This window comes from Phyllostomus discolor, chromosome 4, assembly GCF_004126475.2.
Source record: "Phyllostomus discolor isolate MPI-MPIP mPhyDis1 chromosome 4, mPhyDis1.pri.v3, whole genome shotgun sequence".
Classification (NCBI taxonomy): domain Eukaryota; kingdom Metazoa; phylum Chordata; class Mammalia; order Chiroptera; family Phyllostomidae; genus Phyllostomus; species Phyllostomus discolor.
In genome coordinates, this window is record NC_040906.2 from 183,936,495 (window position 1) to 183,957,450 (window position 20,956).

Consider the following 20,956-nt stretch of genomic DNA (forward strand, 5'->3'; position numbering starts at 1 on the left):
TTCTATAAATATTTATTGAGTGTCTATCACATATCAGCATTGTTCTAAGTCCTGGGAATACAAAAGACAAAATTCTCTGCCCTCACAGAATTTGAATACTCCACAATGTTCTCTCCCACCAATAGGAAAAAGAAATCTGTTTCTACTAAGTGAATTTTCCTGCTAAATTACAATCATGTCATTTTAAATTTGAAAAAAAAATTTGGTACATTTCTTCTAAATCCATACTTTTGAATGACAATAAATAACTTCCCTCACAAATTTGACAGGCATGGGTATTTGATACATAGCTTGTGTTTCGACTGTAAAGCCCAGAGATTAGGTGGATCCAGAATGCTTAAGAGTGAATCATAGCTCTTCCTCTACAATCTGTGTGTGACATTTGGCAAACTCTCTGAGCTTCAGTTTCTTCATCAGTGAAATGGCACTAAAGAGGAGACTTGACATAAAGTAGGCATAAGGATTAAATGAGATAATAGGACAGAACAGCATCTGGCACATGATAAAAAATCAGTGTTGACTGCTTTTACTTCTCTGTCTTAATTATGTATTATGAGTCTGAAAACTGTTTCCCTACACACTGTATTTACAAATTAGTATGGTAACACCTCTGGGTTATTAATTAATAAGATTTTCTGTAAGTAACAAGCAGAAAAGAAAGTGGTATGTTTTCCCTGAGACTGTACCCTACTCGTGCATAATGTGTGTCTCATTGTTTAACCATTAACCCTGGCATGTGAAACCTGAACTCAGGGTTGTAGGGCTTGAAGGGATGTGAGCAATCATCTTGCCAGTCCCAGCCCTTTCATAGGAGGGCTCGAAAGCCTCGAGGAAGTAGGTGCCCTTCCCTGAGTTGGCACAACTAGGATGATGGCACTGTTCATGGGATAGTGATGAATTGATTATGATTAGAAATGATTGTAAGGATTGGGAAATAAAGACTGTGATTAAGGAAGGCATTACCCTAGATGACTAACCAGATGGCTGTGAACTGGTGACATGATAATCTCACTTAAACTGAGGTCCTGCACTTGGAGGATTTATGGTTACTCCACACATGAACTTGTGAGACTTCCAGTGCACTATCATTCTTTGGTTCAGTAGGTGGAGCCCGTCTTCCCCATTAGAATAAAGTAAACAGATCCAACCCAATTATAAGTGGGAAAAAGTATGTGCCTTCTGTCATCGAGGGCTGCAGAGAGCGGTGACTGTCTTGGAGAACTCGGGTGCAGCGACAAGAAACACCAGAGCATGAGTTCTAAGTCAAAATCCATAGGGATCGTCGGAGCTCCTTTCTCAAAGGGACAGGTGAGTAAAAAGCCTGGCTGTGAATCACTGGAATTTATTGGAAAGTTTCAGTCTTAAAAATCAGTAAGGTATTATTGTCTGCTTAGTGAAGTTCAAGCTGGCCCTGAGATAGTACACAGTTTAACATTGTCTCACCATTTTGAAACACTGCACAATTATGCTCACAAACCCACTTACACTAGTGGCTTCTAATCTCAGCCACAGATGATTTTATTTGAATCTACTAAATTTCCCTTACATTTTTAGCCTGCTTCCTGAGTGGAGCATTGCTCAAACGCTCACTGCCGGGGCCCCTGGCGTGTGTTTTTCTTCCTGGGCCCCTACCAAGCCCCAGAATAGGGCAGTTGACTTGCTGGTTGGGGTCAGCGGCTTCTGGGAAGCATGAGAAGCAAAAGGTTTTGCAGTATGTACATCACTGGTTATTATTAAGATAGGGATGGAAAAATCTTAGAACAGCTCTATCTTGGGGAAGACATTCTTCTGCTTTAGGTATGACACCAAACATACCTACTGAACCTTGATATGACTAAGGCGTTATTAATCCATTCATTTGTGGTTTGTGGACCAGGTAAATTAATACTACATACATACTTTCAGGGGCTAAAAATTAAGTTGAAACTCATTTTCTGACATCTTGAAAAAAAAGTCTTTTTTACTGCCTGTTATTTTTTCATCTTGCAAAGTAAAGATAATTAATGCTAACTTTCATTTAAATGCATAAAGTTCTTTGGAAAAGAAATCCTCTCTGTGGGTACTAATTACTAGCACTGTGGAGATCTATTTTTCACAATTAAGGTGAACGAAGCTGCTTTAGTGCATCCTTTTCACCAAGAGTGAGAAGTCTAAAATCCTGTGGGGAACACAGCCCACTTTTCTTTCTTAACACCCCCAGAGGTTTTGAGAGCCTTCTCCCCTTGAAAATGGGCACTCTAAGGGGTGGTGTGCCCCACCACCCTTAGAGGGCCTGGTATTGGTGCCAAATATTGTCCTTACCAGACTTAGACAGCAGAATTCCAAAGATCTGACAAAGAGAGAGGCTTTTCAAAGAAGTAACTTATTATATGGTTTCTGCTTCAGCAGTATTTTGTCTCACCACCCTTTCCCCAGCAAGGGGCTCAAACTACTTTGAAATGTCTCTTCACCACCCTGTTTTCTAGAAATTAAGTTTGGGGGTTTTATTTCCTTCTTCCACTGAGATAATTTCTTATTAGAATAAAATACTGCCCTGGCAAGTAGCTCAGTTGGTCAGAGTGTTGTCCTTATACACCAACACTGTGGGTTCAATCCCCAGTCAGGGCACATACAAGAATCACCCAATAAGGGTAATGGGTAAATACGTGAAACAGAACAACTCTCTTTCTCTCCTTCTCTCCCTCCTGTCTCTCTAAAATCAATAAATAAAATACTGAAGTAATAGAATATTAAGCTCAGTCATAGAGGAAGCCCATATTTTAAGTTTACTAAAGATATATGACCCAGCCCTCGTTAGAATGCAAAGGTAGAAACACGCATCTGCTGCTTGTACTTTCGTCCTCACTAATTGGGCTCCATTTCTTTCTTTATGACTCAGCTCCATAGACTGTATAGATTTTCATGGCTCTAGTTTACAGTAGCTGCTGCACTTGCTTTAATCTCTCCTTTGCCAAGTTAGGTTATGCGTGAGTGTTGTCTGCTCTTAACAGGAAAAACACACAAAAGTGGAGGAAGTAAAAATGAACAATAGTAAACTTGCTTTTGAAACAAAAACACTCCATGTAAAATATTTTCCTCCTCATTTCAATTTTATTTTTAAAACACATTAATTTTTTTAAATGATGAAAAATAGCATTTCTGAGTGCTTACCCTGTGTCCGGTATAGCAGCCAAGTTCTTAATGAGCATCATCTAATTTGGTTCTCACAGTGGTGCCATGAGTTGGTCACACTCACAGTCTTCCCTGTATAGGTGAGGAAACTGAGGTGTAGAAATGTGATGTCACAGCCAAGGCCACACTGATTGCTGGTAGGGTGGTGCAGCTGGGACTGGAACTTGGGTCTTTTAAAATCCAGAGTAAGTTAACTACATTTTTTATAAAAAACAAAAAATAATTTTTTCTCATCTTTTTAGAAAAGAAATATTTTTATTTGAATGGAAATGGGCAATTTTTGCACTTTAGCTTGTTATTTAGATTTCTATGTTCTCATTGTTTTTAGCGCTACTGTGTTTATATGTAGAGAAAGAATTTTAAGAAAGCACATTTATTTAGTTATATAATTAATGCCTAGAACAATTTCATAGATTGGCATCAACCCTCAGCGTTATTTTAATTTAAATAACCTATATGTGATTGCTTTATGCAACTTCGTGAATGATTCATACTTTTAAGAGCTTTAGTAATTCTATAAAAGTGTTAGTCCATGGATTAAGAATCCTTTGTGTACCTCTCTTTGAGGCAGGAAAAAGAAAAGTGAAAGAAAGAAAATCTGACTGTAAGTTGGTAATGTTGAAAGGACTAATTAACAGGTTTCAGAAACTCCCAGACTGCCAAAACATGACAGTAACATTGAAATAAATTCTTTTTTTTCTACCTGGTCACACCCATTCTGGTAAATATACTAAGATTATAGATACCATACACTTCAACCTATATCTGTCTGTAAAGAGGAAGGAAAAAAAAAGCAAATTAAGACAAGTGTGAATTTGTCTTAATTCACTCCTAAGGTTATTCTGTTGTGGTGGTTGTTTTACATGGAATTTTCTGCAGGCTTCTCAGCACTTTCTCTTTGCCCACCCAGGCAGTGTTGTACTCTTCTTAGCTTTGAACTCTTGCTTTGCACTCTGGCTTCTTATTGCAAAACCCAATAGGGCAGGTCAGAGGTTACAGACCCAACTGCATTTGGATGGTCAGTAAATACTGCTTCACTTTCCTTGCAAATCCTCCAAAGACCTTTCCCAGAACACAGGGACATTTTGCTGACACAGAAATGTTTCCCTCTTTTTTCATATATATATTGCAAATAATCAGGTGTTTCACCAACCACCTTATGCTCATCCAGGACCACATGCTTAGAACCCGTATCCTTAGGTATACCTAGAACACAGTAGGGCTCCCGTTTTTACACTATATTCTGTTTATTTACTATATTTATTGGGGTTCCATTGGTTAATAAGATCACCCAGGTGTTGAATGTCCATTTCTAAGACACCTGATCTGTGTATTGCATTGTGTGCCCACCACATTTTGCTGTCATTCAAGTGGTTCTTGTAATGCTGTGGTTAATAGCAAAATCCCCAATATGCTCACTTATTTTTGGTCAGGTTCTAGCAAAGATGGAATTAAAATAACTGACAGAATAAAAGGAGCAAGGGAGAAGGAAGGAAGGAGGGAAGGGAGGGAGGGAGAGAGGGAGGGAGGAACTGCATGAACATGCTCTGGCCCCTGGAGCGGGACAGAAGGCCTTAGGCTGATGATACCCCCTCTAGGGAATATAAACCAAGCAATAAGAAAGAACTGATATGAGAAGCAACTGGAATCAAAGAAATAAAAAAGAATGTCAGCAAGGGTCATTCTGGAAAAATTCAGTGACTGTGTTAGGGCAAATACAGTGTTTGCAAAGGGGCCCATAACATTTGTTCTAAAGTTTTTAAGGGAGAGGGTGAAAAGCCATGGAATTTTATCAGACTAACAATTTTTGTGCATCTACTAAGTGTCAGTTTAAAGAAACTTGGACCAAAATCTAACACAAAACCAAAGGCAGAATTTGAGTCAAGCAGCATTCCATGGGGCTATAAAGAATGAGAACTTCTGCCTCCTTGATTGGAGTGGGGGTGGGGAGAGCCAGGCCAGGTGAGGAGGGAATGGGATAGAAGAGTGTCAGGCAGCCCCTCTGTGTCGGGCAGAGTGCACGGGTTCCCTGAACCGGGGTTTTCTTTGCAGCCAGGGCCGATCATCTGCTAATTTGAGTTGGGAAGAAATATCGCTTGGTTTGGTGCCACAGCCAATCCCATGGACAGACACATGTCTTTTGGCACCTCTTCTCCTCTGACAACAGGAAATAACTTTGTATGTGAAAGTCTTGTTGGAAATTAGAATCAGAGATATATAAAAGAGCTGTTTCTTTAGATCGTTAATCTACCAGAACCCTGGATAAGGTTTATTGCCAAGAGGAAGCAGGTTAGCTCCCCTGATGTGAAACAGCAAGGGTGGAATTCTTGTTCACTGTGTTTATTAAGGAGGTCAAAAGTTGAAATATCAGGTTGTCTTTGTGGTTTCAGCCAGCTCCCAGGTGAGTTTTCCTTGTTGTCTGCTTTGTCCCCAAGACCTCCACCTCACTGCTGTGGGGAGCTGCATGTAGCTTTCTCCCGTGCCACATTTTTTCAAGTGCCTTTACTCAAGCCGTTTCCCTGTTTACAAAGTTTCTCCATCACCCCATCCATTGTCCTGAGCTTGTGTTGCAACACTAAACTGAAATGTCATCTGCTCCACCCAATACCCGCCGGGTCTGGCAGAGTTAGGAGCATCCTGTCGTTGTTGCTATGACATCTCATACAGTTTTCGGGTTAAAGCAAATCTCCTAGTACTGTAACTGAGGTTAAATATCCAAATCTCTGGTTAGCTTGTGAGTTACTTAAAGACACAAACCCCTTTTAAAAATTGTATCTCCATCTATCAGAGCACTTTTGCACAAAACAAACATTTATTATGTGGGTAACATTCATGATGTGAAGAGGAGGTGAAGGTTTTGGAATCCAGAGGACCTGGGTAAGGTCCTAAGGCTCTACCACTTGTCAGCTGTGTGCCTGTAGGAAAATTGTATGAACTTTCTGATTTTAGATCCTCATATCTGACATAAAAGTAATCCAATCTACCTTGTTTTGTTAATTAAATGAGTATTATGTAAATTTCTGGCTCTCAAGAACTCAATAAATGGTAAGTTACAATTCAACTGATTAAATAATTAAGAGTTTCCTATTTGTGTGCATCTGATGATTAAGATGATGTCTGAATTACTTAATTCTTTAATTGTTCAGCCACGAGGAGGAGTGGAAGAAGGCCCTAAGGTATTGAGAAAAGCTGGCCTACTTGAGAAACTTAAAGAACAAGGTAATTTTTAAAAAGATCTTATTTATATATTTTTTTAGTGGGAGGGAAAGAGAGGGAGAAAAAGAGGGAGAGAAATATTGATGTATGAGAGATACATCTACCAGCTGTCTCTCACACATGACCCAACTGGTGACCAGCGGGCAACCCAGGCATGTGCCCTAACTGGAAATAAAACTGGCAGCCCTTCTATGTGTGGGATGATGCTAAACCAACAGCCATGCCAGCCAGGGCAAGGTCATTTTTAAGTTGAAAGTTGAAAGATGATCAGCTTGATGTCTTTCCCACTCCGAAGGGAGGAGCGGGCTCTTGGTCACTCGAGGGTGTGTCTGGAATGACAGCTGTACCACAGAACTGCAGCTCTGGCTATAACCTTAGATAGACACCCTATTCAAAAAAGCAGCATATGCGGAAAATGAGCAATTGGTATTGTTTATTTATGCAGATATTTTGTCTTTTCAGCCAGACTGTTGTGTAAGAGAATGTGTGTTTAAGAGCTGGAGTTGGGGTGGGTGGTAGGGGAATTGAGGGGGTTGAAAAGGAAAGGCAAGGGGCAGCAGGAAACGCACTACTACCAAGAGGAGCCCTATTTGTAAGAGGAGATAAAACAGTAATAATACCGAGTCTCTGTTTGACAACACCATTTTCCTTGGTGGGAACTCAGTGCAATGGAGAAGCAACAAGCTTTAGGTAGGTCAAGTTTGGACCAGAAAGTGTACTCCTCCAATGGGTCAGATGGGGAACCAGATTTCTATGGCCTGGTTTGTAAAAGAAGCATTGAGGAGTTGTATGTAGGAAGAATGGAGCCTCCCACCCCAACCTTCCTAGCTCTGTGAGAGAGAAGAAGGAGGAAAGCAGGGTAGTTGCTCAGAGTCTCAAGGCTTTTCCAAAGCATTTGCCACTCAGACCCCGTGAACTGGGTGGCTTGTTGCATCAACAGGCTTCCTTGGATCCCACCCTTCTGTCATTGGTGTTAGGGTGGTTGGTGCCATGGGCTATGAAAGAATACACAAAAAGAAGAAAAGGCAGAGTAAAGTTTTATTCACTTTCCAAGAGGGGAAGGGGGCTGGTATGAAGAGATACACCAACAGTGAAATGTTGGGGCTATGAGTTTTTATTGGGTGATAAAGGAAGAGGAGGTGCCACTGGGGAGTCCTGGCAATTAGGTGTAAATTAAGATGTTTCTGGCTGATTATGCAGTCTTTGGTTTGTTCTGCTATTAACTTTGGGTTCAGTGTCCAGGCACTTGGATCTTGAGTGACCTGTTTGTATAAGTTCTTAAAACACCTGTGTGGGGGATGCTTTTATAATCTCTCCAGTCCTAAGAATAGAGACTCAGAGAAGGAACAGTTAATTATGCCTGATGGACTCAAGGAAAGAGATAGCTAGCTCTGGTAAAAAAAGGTCAGTCTAAAAGGAGCTCTCTTGTCCTTTCAGTTGATTTTGAAAACTGGGCCACTTGAAAGGATTGGGAGTGGGATGGATCCAGGCCTCTGAGTCAGGATCAGGTGGGGAGGCAATAACCTATGGAACTTTCAGCAGCTCCACAATTAGGCCCGGATGGCTACATCAAATTCCATGTCTTTCCTTATTGTTGAAGAGCAAAGTTAAAACTTTTTGTAGATCGCTAGCTACATCCAAAAATACCTACCACAAACATCAGGATGTTCTATTAAGTCAAAACTTTATTTTCTTCAAGTTTCTGCCTGTCTCTCCAAGCACTTCTTTCCACCAGCTGGAGCAGTTCATTCCCCTTGGTTGTTATAAGAACTGATACTTATTTTTCTTTAAGAGGAGACCTAAGCTCTCTGAAAATATGCCTGTGGACATCCACTGTAATATCAGAAATAATAAGGGAGTATTAAGTTACACCACTGCTATTAATAAACATGGGAAGTATAAACAAAAAAAAACACTAATAATACTGATATGTATTATTACTCATATTACATACATATCCTATTTGCATATGTGAGCATCCAAATGAAAAACACTTTGTATTTTAAAAGTATAGCAAAAGTAAATGTCATCTTTACATATAAAACACTGATGAAGTGTTGATGAGGATACGGACCACCCGGAGCCCTTGGGTATTTGATGAGAATGTATAATGATACAACCACTTTGTAAAGGAGATGGGCAATTTTTGGACTGCAAAGGGCTGGGAGGGAACGTAGGGGTGGGTAGAGGAACTTTTCTTCATTGTGGTGGTAGCTGAAAGACTGTAGATATTCCTAAAAATCATTGACCAGTACACTTCAAATAAATACATTTTAATAAATAAGTTTATTTCACAAATTGGAAGAGAGAGAACCCAGTAGAGAACAGAAGTCCTGGGTAAATGAATTGGCCCAGTTCATCAGGAAAGAAGCATAATTTGGTCACATTTGATTTCAAGTTAAATCTCTTGATGGTGGTACTGAATCATGGACACACACAGACACGAATAAGTACAGTGCACAATGACCATTTACTTGGGAACACTGAACTGAGTCCATATCGCGGTTTTACATGAAGCTTTGTATCTTGAGGCCTAATGCAGGGCCCCTTAGGAAGTGCACTCAGGTCCTTGGGAACTCTGTGTTACCTTATTTAAAAAGTATAATAATAGAGCCTTCATTTCTTGAGCTTGCTGAAATGTTAAGATCGATGGTAATCACGTACGCTTATTGAATTCTGACAATACCACTGGACAGAAGAGGGAGCTGAACTGCTTCAGCAGGTGACAGCTTGGATTGAAACCAAGGACTGCAAATAAAATAATGGTGTATTTTCTTCTGGGTGTATGAATGTGTGTTTGTGTACTATTAAAAACTGATTTGTTTCTTTATTACAAATAAAATGTATGCTTATTATAGAAAAGTGGAAAGTACATGAGCCCAGACAGAGACAAAGACAGTGATATCACCCATTAAACCCAAACCAGAAGGACGCCCACTGCTGCTGTATTTATAGCCTAACTGGATGGGTCTGAGTATTTCCCGAGAGCCCAGTGTGCGGCAGGCAGCAGGGGCAGCACGGGTGAAATGATGGTGTCCGGCAAAAGCAGGCATGGTTTCTACCTTCACAACTTCTCCAGTCTGTTCGGACTTTTTTGTGTCTATACTTGAGAAAACATACCTATTTTGTAAATTTAAAATCATCCTGCACAAGCTTTTATGTAAACTTCTTTTTAGTAACCTGCAACTTTCGATTTTATTTCTAGAATGTGATGTAAAAGATTATGGGGACCTGCCCTTTGCTGATGTCCCTAATGACAGTCCATTTCAAATTGTGAAGAACCCAAGGTCGGTGGGGAAAGCGAACGAGCAGCTGGCTGGCGTGGTGGCGGAGGTCAAGAAGAATGGAAGGATCAGCGTGGTGCTGGGTGGAGACCACAGGTGCTTTCAGGGATGAGCTCTGTGGCAATCCAGCACAGACGGCAGGAAGCAGAACCAAAACCATGTGCAGAGAGGACACATGGCAGGGAGAGCACTGATCAATAGCGTAACCACGTTTTCTGCCCTTGAAATTTTTTTTTATTGGCTACTACTTTATTTTGGAAAGAGACTTAGCTCTATTTGAAGTCTTGTGCTATCTTTATTATAGCAGAAAGGTCATGAAATATGAATGGATTTCAGCAACATATTCAGCACAGGCTTACATTTCTAAATAAATAAGCACTGAGGACATTCATAGTCAAGTTTTTGTACTTAGTTACTGATCATAGGAACCACCCAGTAGGTCAACCCTTAAAAGTGTTTTCCATTGTAAAAGTCATAATTGTACAATTTTTGAAGTACACACACATAAAAGGAAAAGAACCAATGGTAATTGTAGTTCCCTAACAAGAGAAAATCTGGCATATTTTCCTTCCTGCTGCAGTCTTTCCCTTTTACACATTTTTTTTAACACTGTCTGCATGTGTGCATGATCTTGCCTTGTTCTCCATCTACAGAAATTTCCTTATCTCACTTGATGATATATAAGCATATTTTTTTACTGTTGCATAATTTTTCATTAAATGATTATATCATTGTATATACCCATTTGTGTGACATTCAGGTAATTTTCAGATTTTCAGCATTACAAATAATATGGCCAAGATAGTTTTTGTGCATGAGCCTCTTGAACGCTTACTTTCCAGTTCCTAAAATACGTAACTGGAAGTACGTATTATTAGATCAAGAGTACAAACATTACAATGGCTCTCAGCTCAAGAGTCCATTACTTCACCCGTTTTCTTCTCTGAAGTCAGACTGTTCCTAGGGCTTCTAACACCAACAGCGGGTGAGGAACTAGGGCTTACTTTCTGTTTTAAGTAGAAAACTTTTTAAGTGGACAGTTTAGAAGTGGCAAAAAACATAAGAAACCTAAAAGGAAAACAAACTCCTAGCTGAATAATCAATACCTGATATCATGGCAGGCTTGCTTTCACTCAGAAGTGAGAAAAAAATTCATGATTCTCGGAAGGATCTTCAAAACATTCACAAATGGGAGAATAAGGGCATTGTATGCAAATCCAAACCTTTTGACTTTTGTGTAAGATATTCTTAGCTGTTGCATTCAGGCAACTTTTCTGGAGCTTGGGGTGCTTGGGGTGAACTTTGAGGGTTTTAGACCTGGCAAAGAGGGGGCCCTAAAATGTGGGGCAGGGGGAGTACAGAGCTAAGTGGGGGACCCCACTGTTGAACAGAGTGAGTGAGCGCTGGGAAATCGGACTGAAGGAAATGTAGGGCCTTTGAGGGATGCTCCCCAATGGGAATGATTGGATCCTGAGCAGAAAGATTCTGTCAGAACTCATCTGGGAGAATTCAGCATTTACCAAGAGAAATGAGAGTGCAGAAAACAAGCCTCATTTAACCCTGACAATGGACTAGTCTCATGATAAGGAATCCTTTGTATGGCTAGCATTTTCACACATATTTTGTTTTTGGTGAAACTATAATTTACAATTTTATTAGAAGGTAGTTCAGTGATACCGCCATGTAGCTATAACTTCTTAGTAAGTATTAAGTGTAAACTCTATTCTCGCCGTTATTATAATTATTTAATTGGCACCTCTGATTTAAAAATCTATGAGAAATATCAGCCATTTTAATTTAAAGGAAAATTAAGCACGAGCATTGAGTTAATAATGTGATGTATGTAAAGAACAGGAAAAAGAAATAGGATGTACGTGCTACTGCAAACCTGATATTCAAACAAACTTTTTCCTCCCAAGCTTGGCGATTGGAAGCATCTCTGGCCATGCCAAGGTCCACCCGGATCTCTGTGTCATCTGGGTGGATGCTCACACCGACATCAACACTCCACAGACAACCACAAGTGGGAACTTGCATGGACAACCTGTGTCTTTTCTCCTGAAGGAACTAAAGGGAAAGGTAAAAGGCTGGCTGGTATTCTATGACAAAAGAATAATCTTAGGAGCAGTTCAGGTGGAGGGAAGGAAGAAACCCTCTGACATCTTATCCTTGGTGTAATCTTAGACTCTTTTCTTGGCAATCGATAAGCAAGAGTTGGAGGAAAAAGGTGGTGAGGTTCTGCACCTCTCCCTCTCTTGATAATTCACAAAATGACTTTATATATTTCCTTTTGATTCTTCAACTACCCTTTGTAGTTGGCGGGGTGGGGGGCAGAGTGTAGTCCTTTATGAGCAAGTTAGCAGAGGTTCCGAGGTTAACCCAACTCACCCAAGATCACGTGCCAAACATAGTCAGGAGTCAGGCAAGGGCCAGAACTGGTCTCCTGATGCCGACCTCTATTGCCTGCCATACAGCCAGCCTCTCACTCTTACCAAGTGTCTTCCCTCCACATCATGGGGCCTCTTCAAAAATGGCATTTTAAAGTGAAGGGTACAATGATTTATTATTTAACATCTTCATTGTGAGATGTTATCTGAACATATCTATATCATAAGTAGAACAACCTTCTTGCTCCCTAGAAACTTCTTTTCTGAAATATCTAAGATGAAACAGGCTTGACTCCAGGACATTCGAAGAGCAACCGAAGGGTTGGTCAAAAATCTCCCTGAGCCCCTCTGAGCCGTCTTCCGGATTAAGTCCTTATTGAGACAGAGAAGTGGAGGAGGACTGGAAGTGATGGCAGCACACTGACTTTCTTACGGAAGAGTCCCGGGAAAGGGGGACCCGATGGAAAGGGTGTGCACGTGATCGAACGCTGCTGAGCGCTGACAGATGGTTCGGGTTAGGTCTGGGCCACACAGCGGGGCTGGGTGGGGCCAAAGCCATCAGAGCACTACCAGGGACCGCAGGCATTCTCTTCTTCATTTCATCTTGTCTTTGCTCGATTCCTAAAAATTTATGTTCTACATAGAAGATGCATGCAATCCAACAACTGTACTTAACTTTCAATGTACGATTTGCTCAAGAGAAGCATATATAACCAAATGGAAATATTGTAATTTTAGATCCCTGATGTACCAGGATTATCCTGGGTGACACCCTGCATATCTGCCAAAGATATTGTGTATATCGGCCTGAGAGATGTGGACCCAGGGGAACAGTAAGTTTATTCCTTGATGTGATTTACCTTCATTCTTGTTCTGTTGTATGCCAGGTGTGCTGGCCAAACCTATGAGGAAAAATTATCTTAAGTGCAGAGTCTATATATCTACACCTATGTCTACATATATTTATAGGTATACATGCATATACACATATATGTATATATTCATGATTTTCATATTGACTTGCTGTTAAAAATATATTGATATATACATAGTTTACAGACTTGAAATATTTTATGTATTTTACCACATTGATCTTTCCTTAAAAGGAAACAAGAGGATGTCCAGTCAGCTTCCATATTAATGATAGATTATCTTAATATCTCCTTTTTCATAGCTACCTTTTGAAAACTCTGGGCATTAAATACTTCTCCATGACTGAAGTAGACAAACTGGGAATTAGCAAGGTGATGGAAGAAACACTCAGCTACTTACTAGGAAGGTATGATGCTTGTGTGTGTGACATAAATATAGTTGTTAAAGAACTCACTACTGACACGAATCAATGAAAGTTATTAGCGAAGCCTTTCTGTAAAACTGTGAAGCTTCACTGGGCTGTTCCTTTTCATAGAGCAAAGGGAGAATGCTATTTGTCTACTAAATACTAAACCACTGATTTTAAACTGAATTACTTTCCTACCTCCTAAAAGAAAGAAAAGGCCAATTCACCTGAGCTTTGACGTGGACGGACTGGACCCATCTGTCACACCAGCCACTGGCACACCAGTCCCCGGAGGGCTCACCTACAGAGAAGGTCTCTACATTACAGAAGAAATTTACAAAACAGGTAGGTACACGTCTGAGTGAATAAAAAAGCAAATATGCACATGGCCAATATATATCTATACAACCTGAAACTCAAGCCCAGTTGACACTTCTACAACGCCCATCACATGATGTAAGAACTGAAGTGGTTTCAGTTGGTCATCCCTTCTTTGAATGCCTAAGTAATATTTCAAAGATATCGAATGTAAAATGTCAGCTGTTTAACAAATTACCTTGTTTCCATTTGCTGTTGTAGGACTGCTGTCGGGATTAGATATAATGGAAGTGAACCCATCTCTGGGGAAGACACCGGAAGAAGTAACTCAGACAGTCAACACAGCGGTAGCAGTAACCTTGGCTTGTTTCGGCACTGCTCGGGAGGGCAGTCATAAGCCTATTGACTACCTTAACCCACCTAAGTAAATGTGGAAACATCATACACAAATCTCCCAGCTAATAACAGGATGACCGAATCTAGAAATTTACTTAAGCTTATGGTTATCTTCTTACAGATCTGGTATTTCAGAAAAATGTTTTGCCTTAGGAAATAGGTGTCCAATTAGTATAAACTGCATCAATTCCTTCTTGGTGTGAAAGACTTGGACATTCAAATTTTTGTCAACTTAAAAAGCTTATATTTTGGCAAAAGATTTATAGAAAGAGAAGTATACATTAACTTCCAAAATAATTTTGCTGGCATTAAAAATAAACACATCCCACACGGGAGTGGCAAGGAATATTCAAAGTGATGAAGAACAAGGACCTTCAACCAAAATTACTCTACCCAGCAAAGCTGTCATTTAGAATCAAAGGACAGATAAAGAGCCTCCCAGATGAGCCAAAGGAGTTCATCACCACCAAAGCAATGTTATATGAAATGTTAAAGGGTCTTCTTCAAGAAGGAAAAAAAGATAAAAAATATGAACAGTAAAAACATACCTATCAACAATCGAATCTAAAAAACAAAATAAATGAACAAGCTGTACAGAAACAGACTCATAGACACAGAGAACGTTTCAATGGTTGCCGGATGGGGGGGTGTTGGGGGCATGGGTGGAAAAGGCGAAGGGATTAAGAAGTACAACGTGGTTGTTACAGAAAAGTCATGGGGATGTAAACCACAGCACAGGGAGTAATGTAGTAATATTACTCTAATAACTCTGTGTGGTGTCAGATGGGTGCAAGATTTATCAGGACTTTCACTTAGTAAGTTATAAGATGTCTAATCACTGAGGTGTTCACCTGAAACTACCATAATACTGTATGTCAACTGTAATTGAAAAACAAAATGATTAAATATTAGAGCTTCTACCATCTGATTTTTCATATGCAGCCCAGAATTGTAAACCTAACCATTGACATATGGACTTTGTAAACAAATATTTTACTGAATTACTTTTAGAGAAGAGCAATGAGGTTGGATCTTGCTCTAGAGTACAGTGTCCGACACGGTAGCCACATGCAGTTATTGAAAGCTTAACACAATTTTACATTCAGTTCCACATTTCGCGTGCACAACAGGCACGTGCAGTGACCGACGACCGTGTCGAACAGCACAGACAAGGAGCATGTCCACCACTGTGGAAAGGCCCGTTGGACGGAGCCGCTTTGGAGTTACTAGTAAAAAAAACAACCAAGCTAACAAAAACTTTTAGAATGTAATGAATATAAACACATTTTTGTCCCTCAGGTGCATTCTAAATCCAAGCTTCTGTCTTCTATTAATGTCTCTGATTAATAATAATTCTTTAAAAAGCCCATTTGGGGAATATCATGTTCTAGTTTTTAATGCTAGAGAAGAAGAAATTGCATTTTTAATAAATAAATTGGAATGTGTATAAATATCCTTGAGAAAGTGATATTGATTTTCATTTCCTTTATTCTATTTGTATAATACCAGTGCCATGATGATTCCCACTCCAGGATCTCAAAGCATTATATTCCTCAGGTAGCGAGACTATATTGAGACTATATTGAAACTATGTTAAGAGTAGCACTTGAATTCATTTCTAGCATAAAATCTCTGGAGAATTTTAATAATATTAGTCTGGAAAATTACTTATACCATTATATAAATATTAAGCTGGACTTGCATGACAAATAAAGGTTTAGTGATTATAGTAATATGAACCATGAAAAAGATAAGGCTCTAGGAAGATGTACTTGGAAATAAATTCGATTAAACTTCACTAACTTACTCGTAGTTCTAGGTCAATGTCAGTCACCAGTGTACTGTGCAACCCATGGGAGGAGCCCCATTCTCTGCCACAACCCAGCTGGCACCCTGCTCAGCACACACCCGATGCTCACTCACACTGAGTAATCAACCAGACAGTTTGTTCGCTTAACAGGTTTTACTTCTGACGTGTTTTACAAACTTAATGCAATTTTCCCCCAAAACTGACATTAAGTTTCTCAAAATTTAATAAGCCCTAAAGAACAAAAATGTACACTGCATTTAAAAAATAAATATTTAAAAATGTTAAGATTATAAAAATTCAAAGAATCACATCATCTGCCAAGTGAATGTCAACCTGGAAAAGCAATTAATTTGTTTTTAAAAACAGATTGAAGAATCCCCATTTAAACATGAATTATTGTTTCTGCATTTATAGTTATGTTATTTACTTACATCGCTTCCAACTCATTTCATACAGTTAAGTTCAAGTCCACAGTAAAGGCATAAACTTGCCAATCTACCTCGATTAGGAACATTAGCTTATTTACTTGGAAATCTATGATAAAAAATTTAAGCCATTTAAAAAGAATATGAAACTGCATTTACTCCTGCAATGCAATGAAATCTTTAGTTCTTTACATGACAAAAATCTCTTATCCCAAACACACACCAAAAGAGAGTTACATATAAAAGGACAGACAATAACTGTTCTACATGGGTGGTGCCTTTAAAAAATGTGTTTCAAGACAGAATAACATTAATAATAAAATATAAAAACTAAACCCGTAGCTGGAATAAGAAAGATTGAGAGCATCTCATAAAAGTCTTGATCACAGATATCTCGATGTTCCTAAGCAGCTCTAATGAACAATTATGTACATGAACAACGTGTACTTTACTTGATCTCTTAGAGACATAAATATAGACAGGGAGGTGGGAGTTATAAGGTGTCAATAGATTCACCATTTGAATCAAAATATTGGGTTGGCCAAAAAGTCTCCATGGTTTTTTCCGTTAAATAAAAGACACACTTTTCATTTTCACCAATAACATTATCGGTTTGGATATTTTGAGTATGTCGGCCTATCTCCCACATGGTATAACGTTGATTGTCCTCAGTTAATGTCTCAATTTGATCACTGTCAACTTCAACTGGTCTACCCAACCATCCAGCGAGAAATCTCCAGCACATAACTTTGCAAACCACTTTTGACACGTTTAGTCACAGCACCTTCTCCATACACTGCACAAATCTTTTTTTGCATTCAGTTGTGTTTTTGCCTTTCTTGAGATAATAAAGCACAATGGGCCAAAAATATTGTGCATTTTCTTCCATTTTCAATATTAAAATTGCTACACAAATTTTCACCCATTTTGATTAAGTGTTTTTAAATGCACGCTGAGATGACAGCTGTCACAATACAATCTAACAAAATTGTTTCAAATGCAGTTAAAGACAAAGAAGCACTACTACAGTCATCTTAAGGAAAAAACCAAATGGACTTTTGGGCCAACTGAATAAAATAATCTGAACGTCACTGCTTCTACTGCATCACCATGTAGCATGATCACGTTCAGATTTAATCATCTGAGTCCACTTTCAAAGGTAGATGCATTTCCACATCACCACAGTACCGCCTGACTTCACTGAGTTACTGGTAAAGACACGGGCACCTGATTAGACTGAGGCGCTGGAGACCCACTGTTTGCGGCCTGTGGAGGTACTGTAGCTGGCTCCATCTTGCTAATGTGTGTGATAAATCGAAGACGAAGTTTTAAAGCTGGTTTTAAATTACAGATAATCTTTTCTACCTAAAAAATGAAAACACATGAACGAATATTTTAACCAGAGAATTTTAATTTCCCATTTTTTAAAGAAGTTATTTATATATACCCTGAGACAATAAACTAGGGAGTGGGGTGGATGAGAAGTTTACTGCACATTTTGTGTTTTAACAAAAGCAGATAAAACTATTTCTCTGTCACGTAAGAAAAATCATGTGTTCTCCTTCACATACATTCTGTATACATGTGTGCATGTGCACATATCTGTGTGTATACGCATATATTTACAAAAACACATACACTTAACTAGCCATTAATTTCACTGTCAAAAGCTAGCATAGTTTACACTGGAAATTTACACACACAACAGGTGAGCATCCTGTTAAGTGCCATCTTCACAGAGGCATGAAGCACAATTATATTTTGAAGTTCTTTGAATAACATATGTCTGTAACATATCTACAAAGCTAATTTCTTTTGGTTCTGATTTATACGTGGAATTCAAACTAAATAATATCAGATCTACTCTTATTTAAGATACTTTAAAGAAATAAATACATCAAGCAGTTTCAGTTTTCTTAGCTTTACTCAAATGCTCTTTGACCTTGCTGGAAAAGGTTAGCCCATTAATAATGTTTTCTTTCTGCAGTTACTTTGTGCCCAAGTGCCTCAGGCCCAAATATAAAGGATATGTTAAATAAAACATGCCTATCCTGGTTCCCACTCAACTCTCCTTGACAATCCTGCTGATAAGGGAGTCGACATCCTCCCCACCCCACGTCCCCGGCTGCAAGGAAAGACTTCAGTAGACTAGGATTCAAATGTTTGTTTGTTTTTTATATCAGTCTATCTCTCCTTTCTATTAAAGAAGGAAAAAACATTAAGTATGGAGGGGAGGTTGTTTAACGTCTCTACCCTTCCGAAACAGCCAAGATTGCTTCCTACAAATAGCAAACTCACTTGTGGCTCGGGGGGTCCTGTCCACTTATAGACAGCTCTATCAGGAAGTGGCTCTTTGTATGTTGAGTCAGAATGTGCCTTCCTTTAACTTTGCCAGAGTTTACATGCCCTTTGAGGCGACACAGAACAGATCTAATACCTAATGCAAATGGCAATAATGAGGACATAACTCCCTAGGAGTCTTAAAATTCAAGTCAAGCATTCCCAGTTCCTTCAGGTATTCTTCATGAAATTGCCCTCTGACTCTCCTGGCTTCAGCCTTCAAGTTACTCTGCAATTTGTCTAATGTCCCCATAGTGTCTGTCCCCTGATCACTATGGGGAGAAGCAGGAACTCCTTCACTCACAACACAACACCTGTCTGGTCTTTCAGTAGCTGCCCTGTACTGCTTCTTCTTCGTGAGATTACTGCTAATTAACTCCCCTAGGTCTTTTTCAGATGTCCTGTTGCAAATGTCAAAGGGGAAATGTGAGAAGTTATAACATGTGTTTACTTTTACTTTAATACTATATCCAGAATAATCTGCTCATGTAGTATAACAGGGTCTGATATCAACCTTTTTCCCTTAGAAGAAAAAAAAGTAACAAAACCACTCACCCAAACAAACAAAAAAAAGTCTATCACCATGCATTCAGGTGGTCTAAACTAAACGTCATTACACATGATGAAGCTAACTCACCTGCTCTTTGATGCTGTCACCAGTGAACATGTACTTCATGTGATACAGGAAGTCACAGATAGGGTCCATGTAATTCAAGTGCATGCTACACTGGTCTACATTCAGCAACATGTCATAAAATGCCACACCAATCTATTTAACAAATAATACAAAATTATTTAAATTAAAAAATGGCTCCATAATCTAGCGCGATGTAGCTGCACCCCATCCCAGGACCAGCACAGAGGGACAACACGCTTGCGGGAGACAGTCACTGAGCATGCAAACTTCTGTGTGCGTGGGAGACAGGACCGGGCCCGCACCACCATAGCACCCACAGCGCCACAAGATGCCCCCACAGGACTTCAGTGAGACTTCTCTCTACAGCTTAGTAATTTCTCTTAACTTAAGAGGTAGATGATCCCCTTTCAGGAAACCATCTCTCACCGTATGGGATAATCACAATCTCAGGGATCCTTGTTAGATTATAGAAGTTAGTTCAATTTAAAATTCTGATTTGGTTTAAACTTAAACATGGGAAGTTTTACAGACAGGCAAAGTTTGAGATAGTGTAAGCCTTAGGTTGGAAGCATGAGACAGACCTACAGAACTGACTAATGTGTATTTGTTGAGGGTTATTGCTTGTTGTGAGTTTGGAAGAGCAGATTTACTTACATTCAAGGTTCAGTTTGACCTGAATTTCAATTTGAATTATTACTATGCTCAGAAAAAGGAGTAGTGCTTAGGAAATGATTACGTCTGACTCTAATGTTGGTTTTGAATTCCCTTTTACACTTCATTCTGTGTGGCAGGATTGGAGAGAGTTGAAACTAGAGCTCCCGTTGAATTTAAGATCAGTTCAACATCAGGTTTCTCCGGTACTCAGTGTCAACCAACATAAACTCTGTGTTCGTCATGATGAGGTGACTAGTAAACAGTTTGTTGAGTGCTACTAAGAAACAACCTTATAACTTCTAAACTGTGAAATACCTTTTTTGATAATGATATAATAAAACAAGCCTTTTGCTAATGAATTTTATCAAGGGAAGAAACATACTCAAAGTAAGCAACGCCTGTAGAGCCTACAGAATGATGTGCAATCTAAAGCCTATGAAAACAAACAGATAAATACACGTGCAACATCCTAAATTTAGTCTTCGGTATGTTTTCATTATGGGAAATCCACAGAGAAGCGTCAGTGCCCTCTTGAGATTCATTCCTGTGAAGCTTGTTGTTTCGATCTCTCCTCAGTCGATGACAGAATCCCTGAATTCAGAATCTTTTCTATAGCAATGAATATACTTGAAATCATTCGGATTCAAACCTGAGTTTTCAAAGGAAGTTGCTAGTATCCTTGTAAAACATGATGCATTTTACGGTATGTTCAGGTTTTAGGCTTTGATTTTGGGGTTTAAGTTAATATTACATTATAGGAGTTAGTCGATATCAAATTCTGGTTATTCCTAAATAATGGGAATTATATAAACACAGAAATTTTGAGATACAATGGGCCTTAGTTTAGAAGCCTGAAAGAGGCTGACAGAATAAATGAATGTGGTTGTATTTGTGAGCATTATTGCTTGTTTCGAGTTTAGCATTGCAGATACGCTTACATTCATGGTTCAGTTTGAACTGAGGTCCAGTTTGGATAAATATTATGATCAGAAAAAGAAGCAGTGCTTAGGAAATGAACATGTTTAACTCTGATGTTTGT

At 39.2% G+C, this 20,956-nt stretch overlaps 2 protein-coding genes across 4 annotated transcripts in view; one reads left to right on the plus strand and one right to left on the minus strand.

Moving 5' to 3' along the window:
• Positions 1 to 984: 984 nt before the first annotated feature.
• ARG1 (arginase 1) lies at positions 985 to 14,339 on the plus strand. Its single transcript, XM_028510026.2, has 8 exons — positions 985 to 1,308; positions 6,318 to 6,390; positions 9,593 to 9,767; positions 11,591 to 11,750; positions 12,797 to 12,891; positions 13,233 to 13,337; positions 13,546 to 13,682; positions 13,917 to 14,339. The coding sequence occupies exons 1-8, from the start codon at positions 1,171 to 1,173 to the stop codon at positions 14,081 to 14,083; spliced, it is 1,050 nt and encodes a 349-aa protein (XP_028365827.2). The 5' UTR covers positions 985 to 1,170; the 3' UTR covers positions 14,084 to 14,339.
• Positions 14,340 to 16,103: 1,764 nt separating this feature from the next.
• Positions 16,104 to 20,956, minus strand: part of MED23 (mediator complex subunit 23) — a 46,079-nt gene continuing 41,226 nt past the window's right edge. For all 3 annotated transcript variants that reach the window (XM_028508775.2, XM_028508776.2, XM_036024731.1), the window contains 2 exons: positions 19,264 to 19,395; positions 16,104 to 17,651 (listed from right to left, as the gene is read on the minus strand). In XM_028508775.2, the coding sequence (XP_028364576.1) occupies positions 17,484 to 17,651; positions 19,264 to 19,395 (300 nt within the window). In that variant the 3' untranslated portion in view covers positions 16,104 to 17,483. The remainder of the gene's footprint in view (positions 17,652 to 19,263; positions 19,396 to 20,956) is intronic.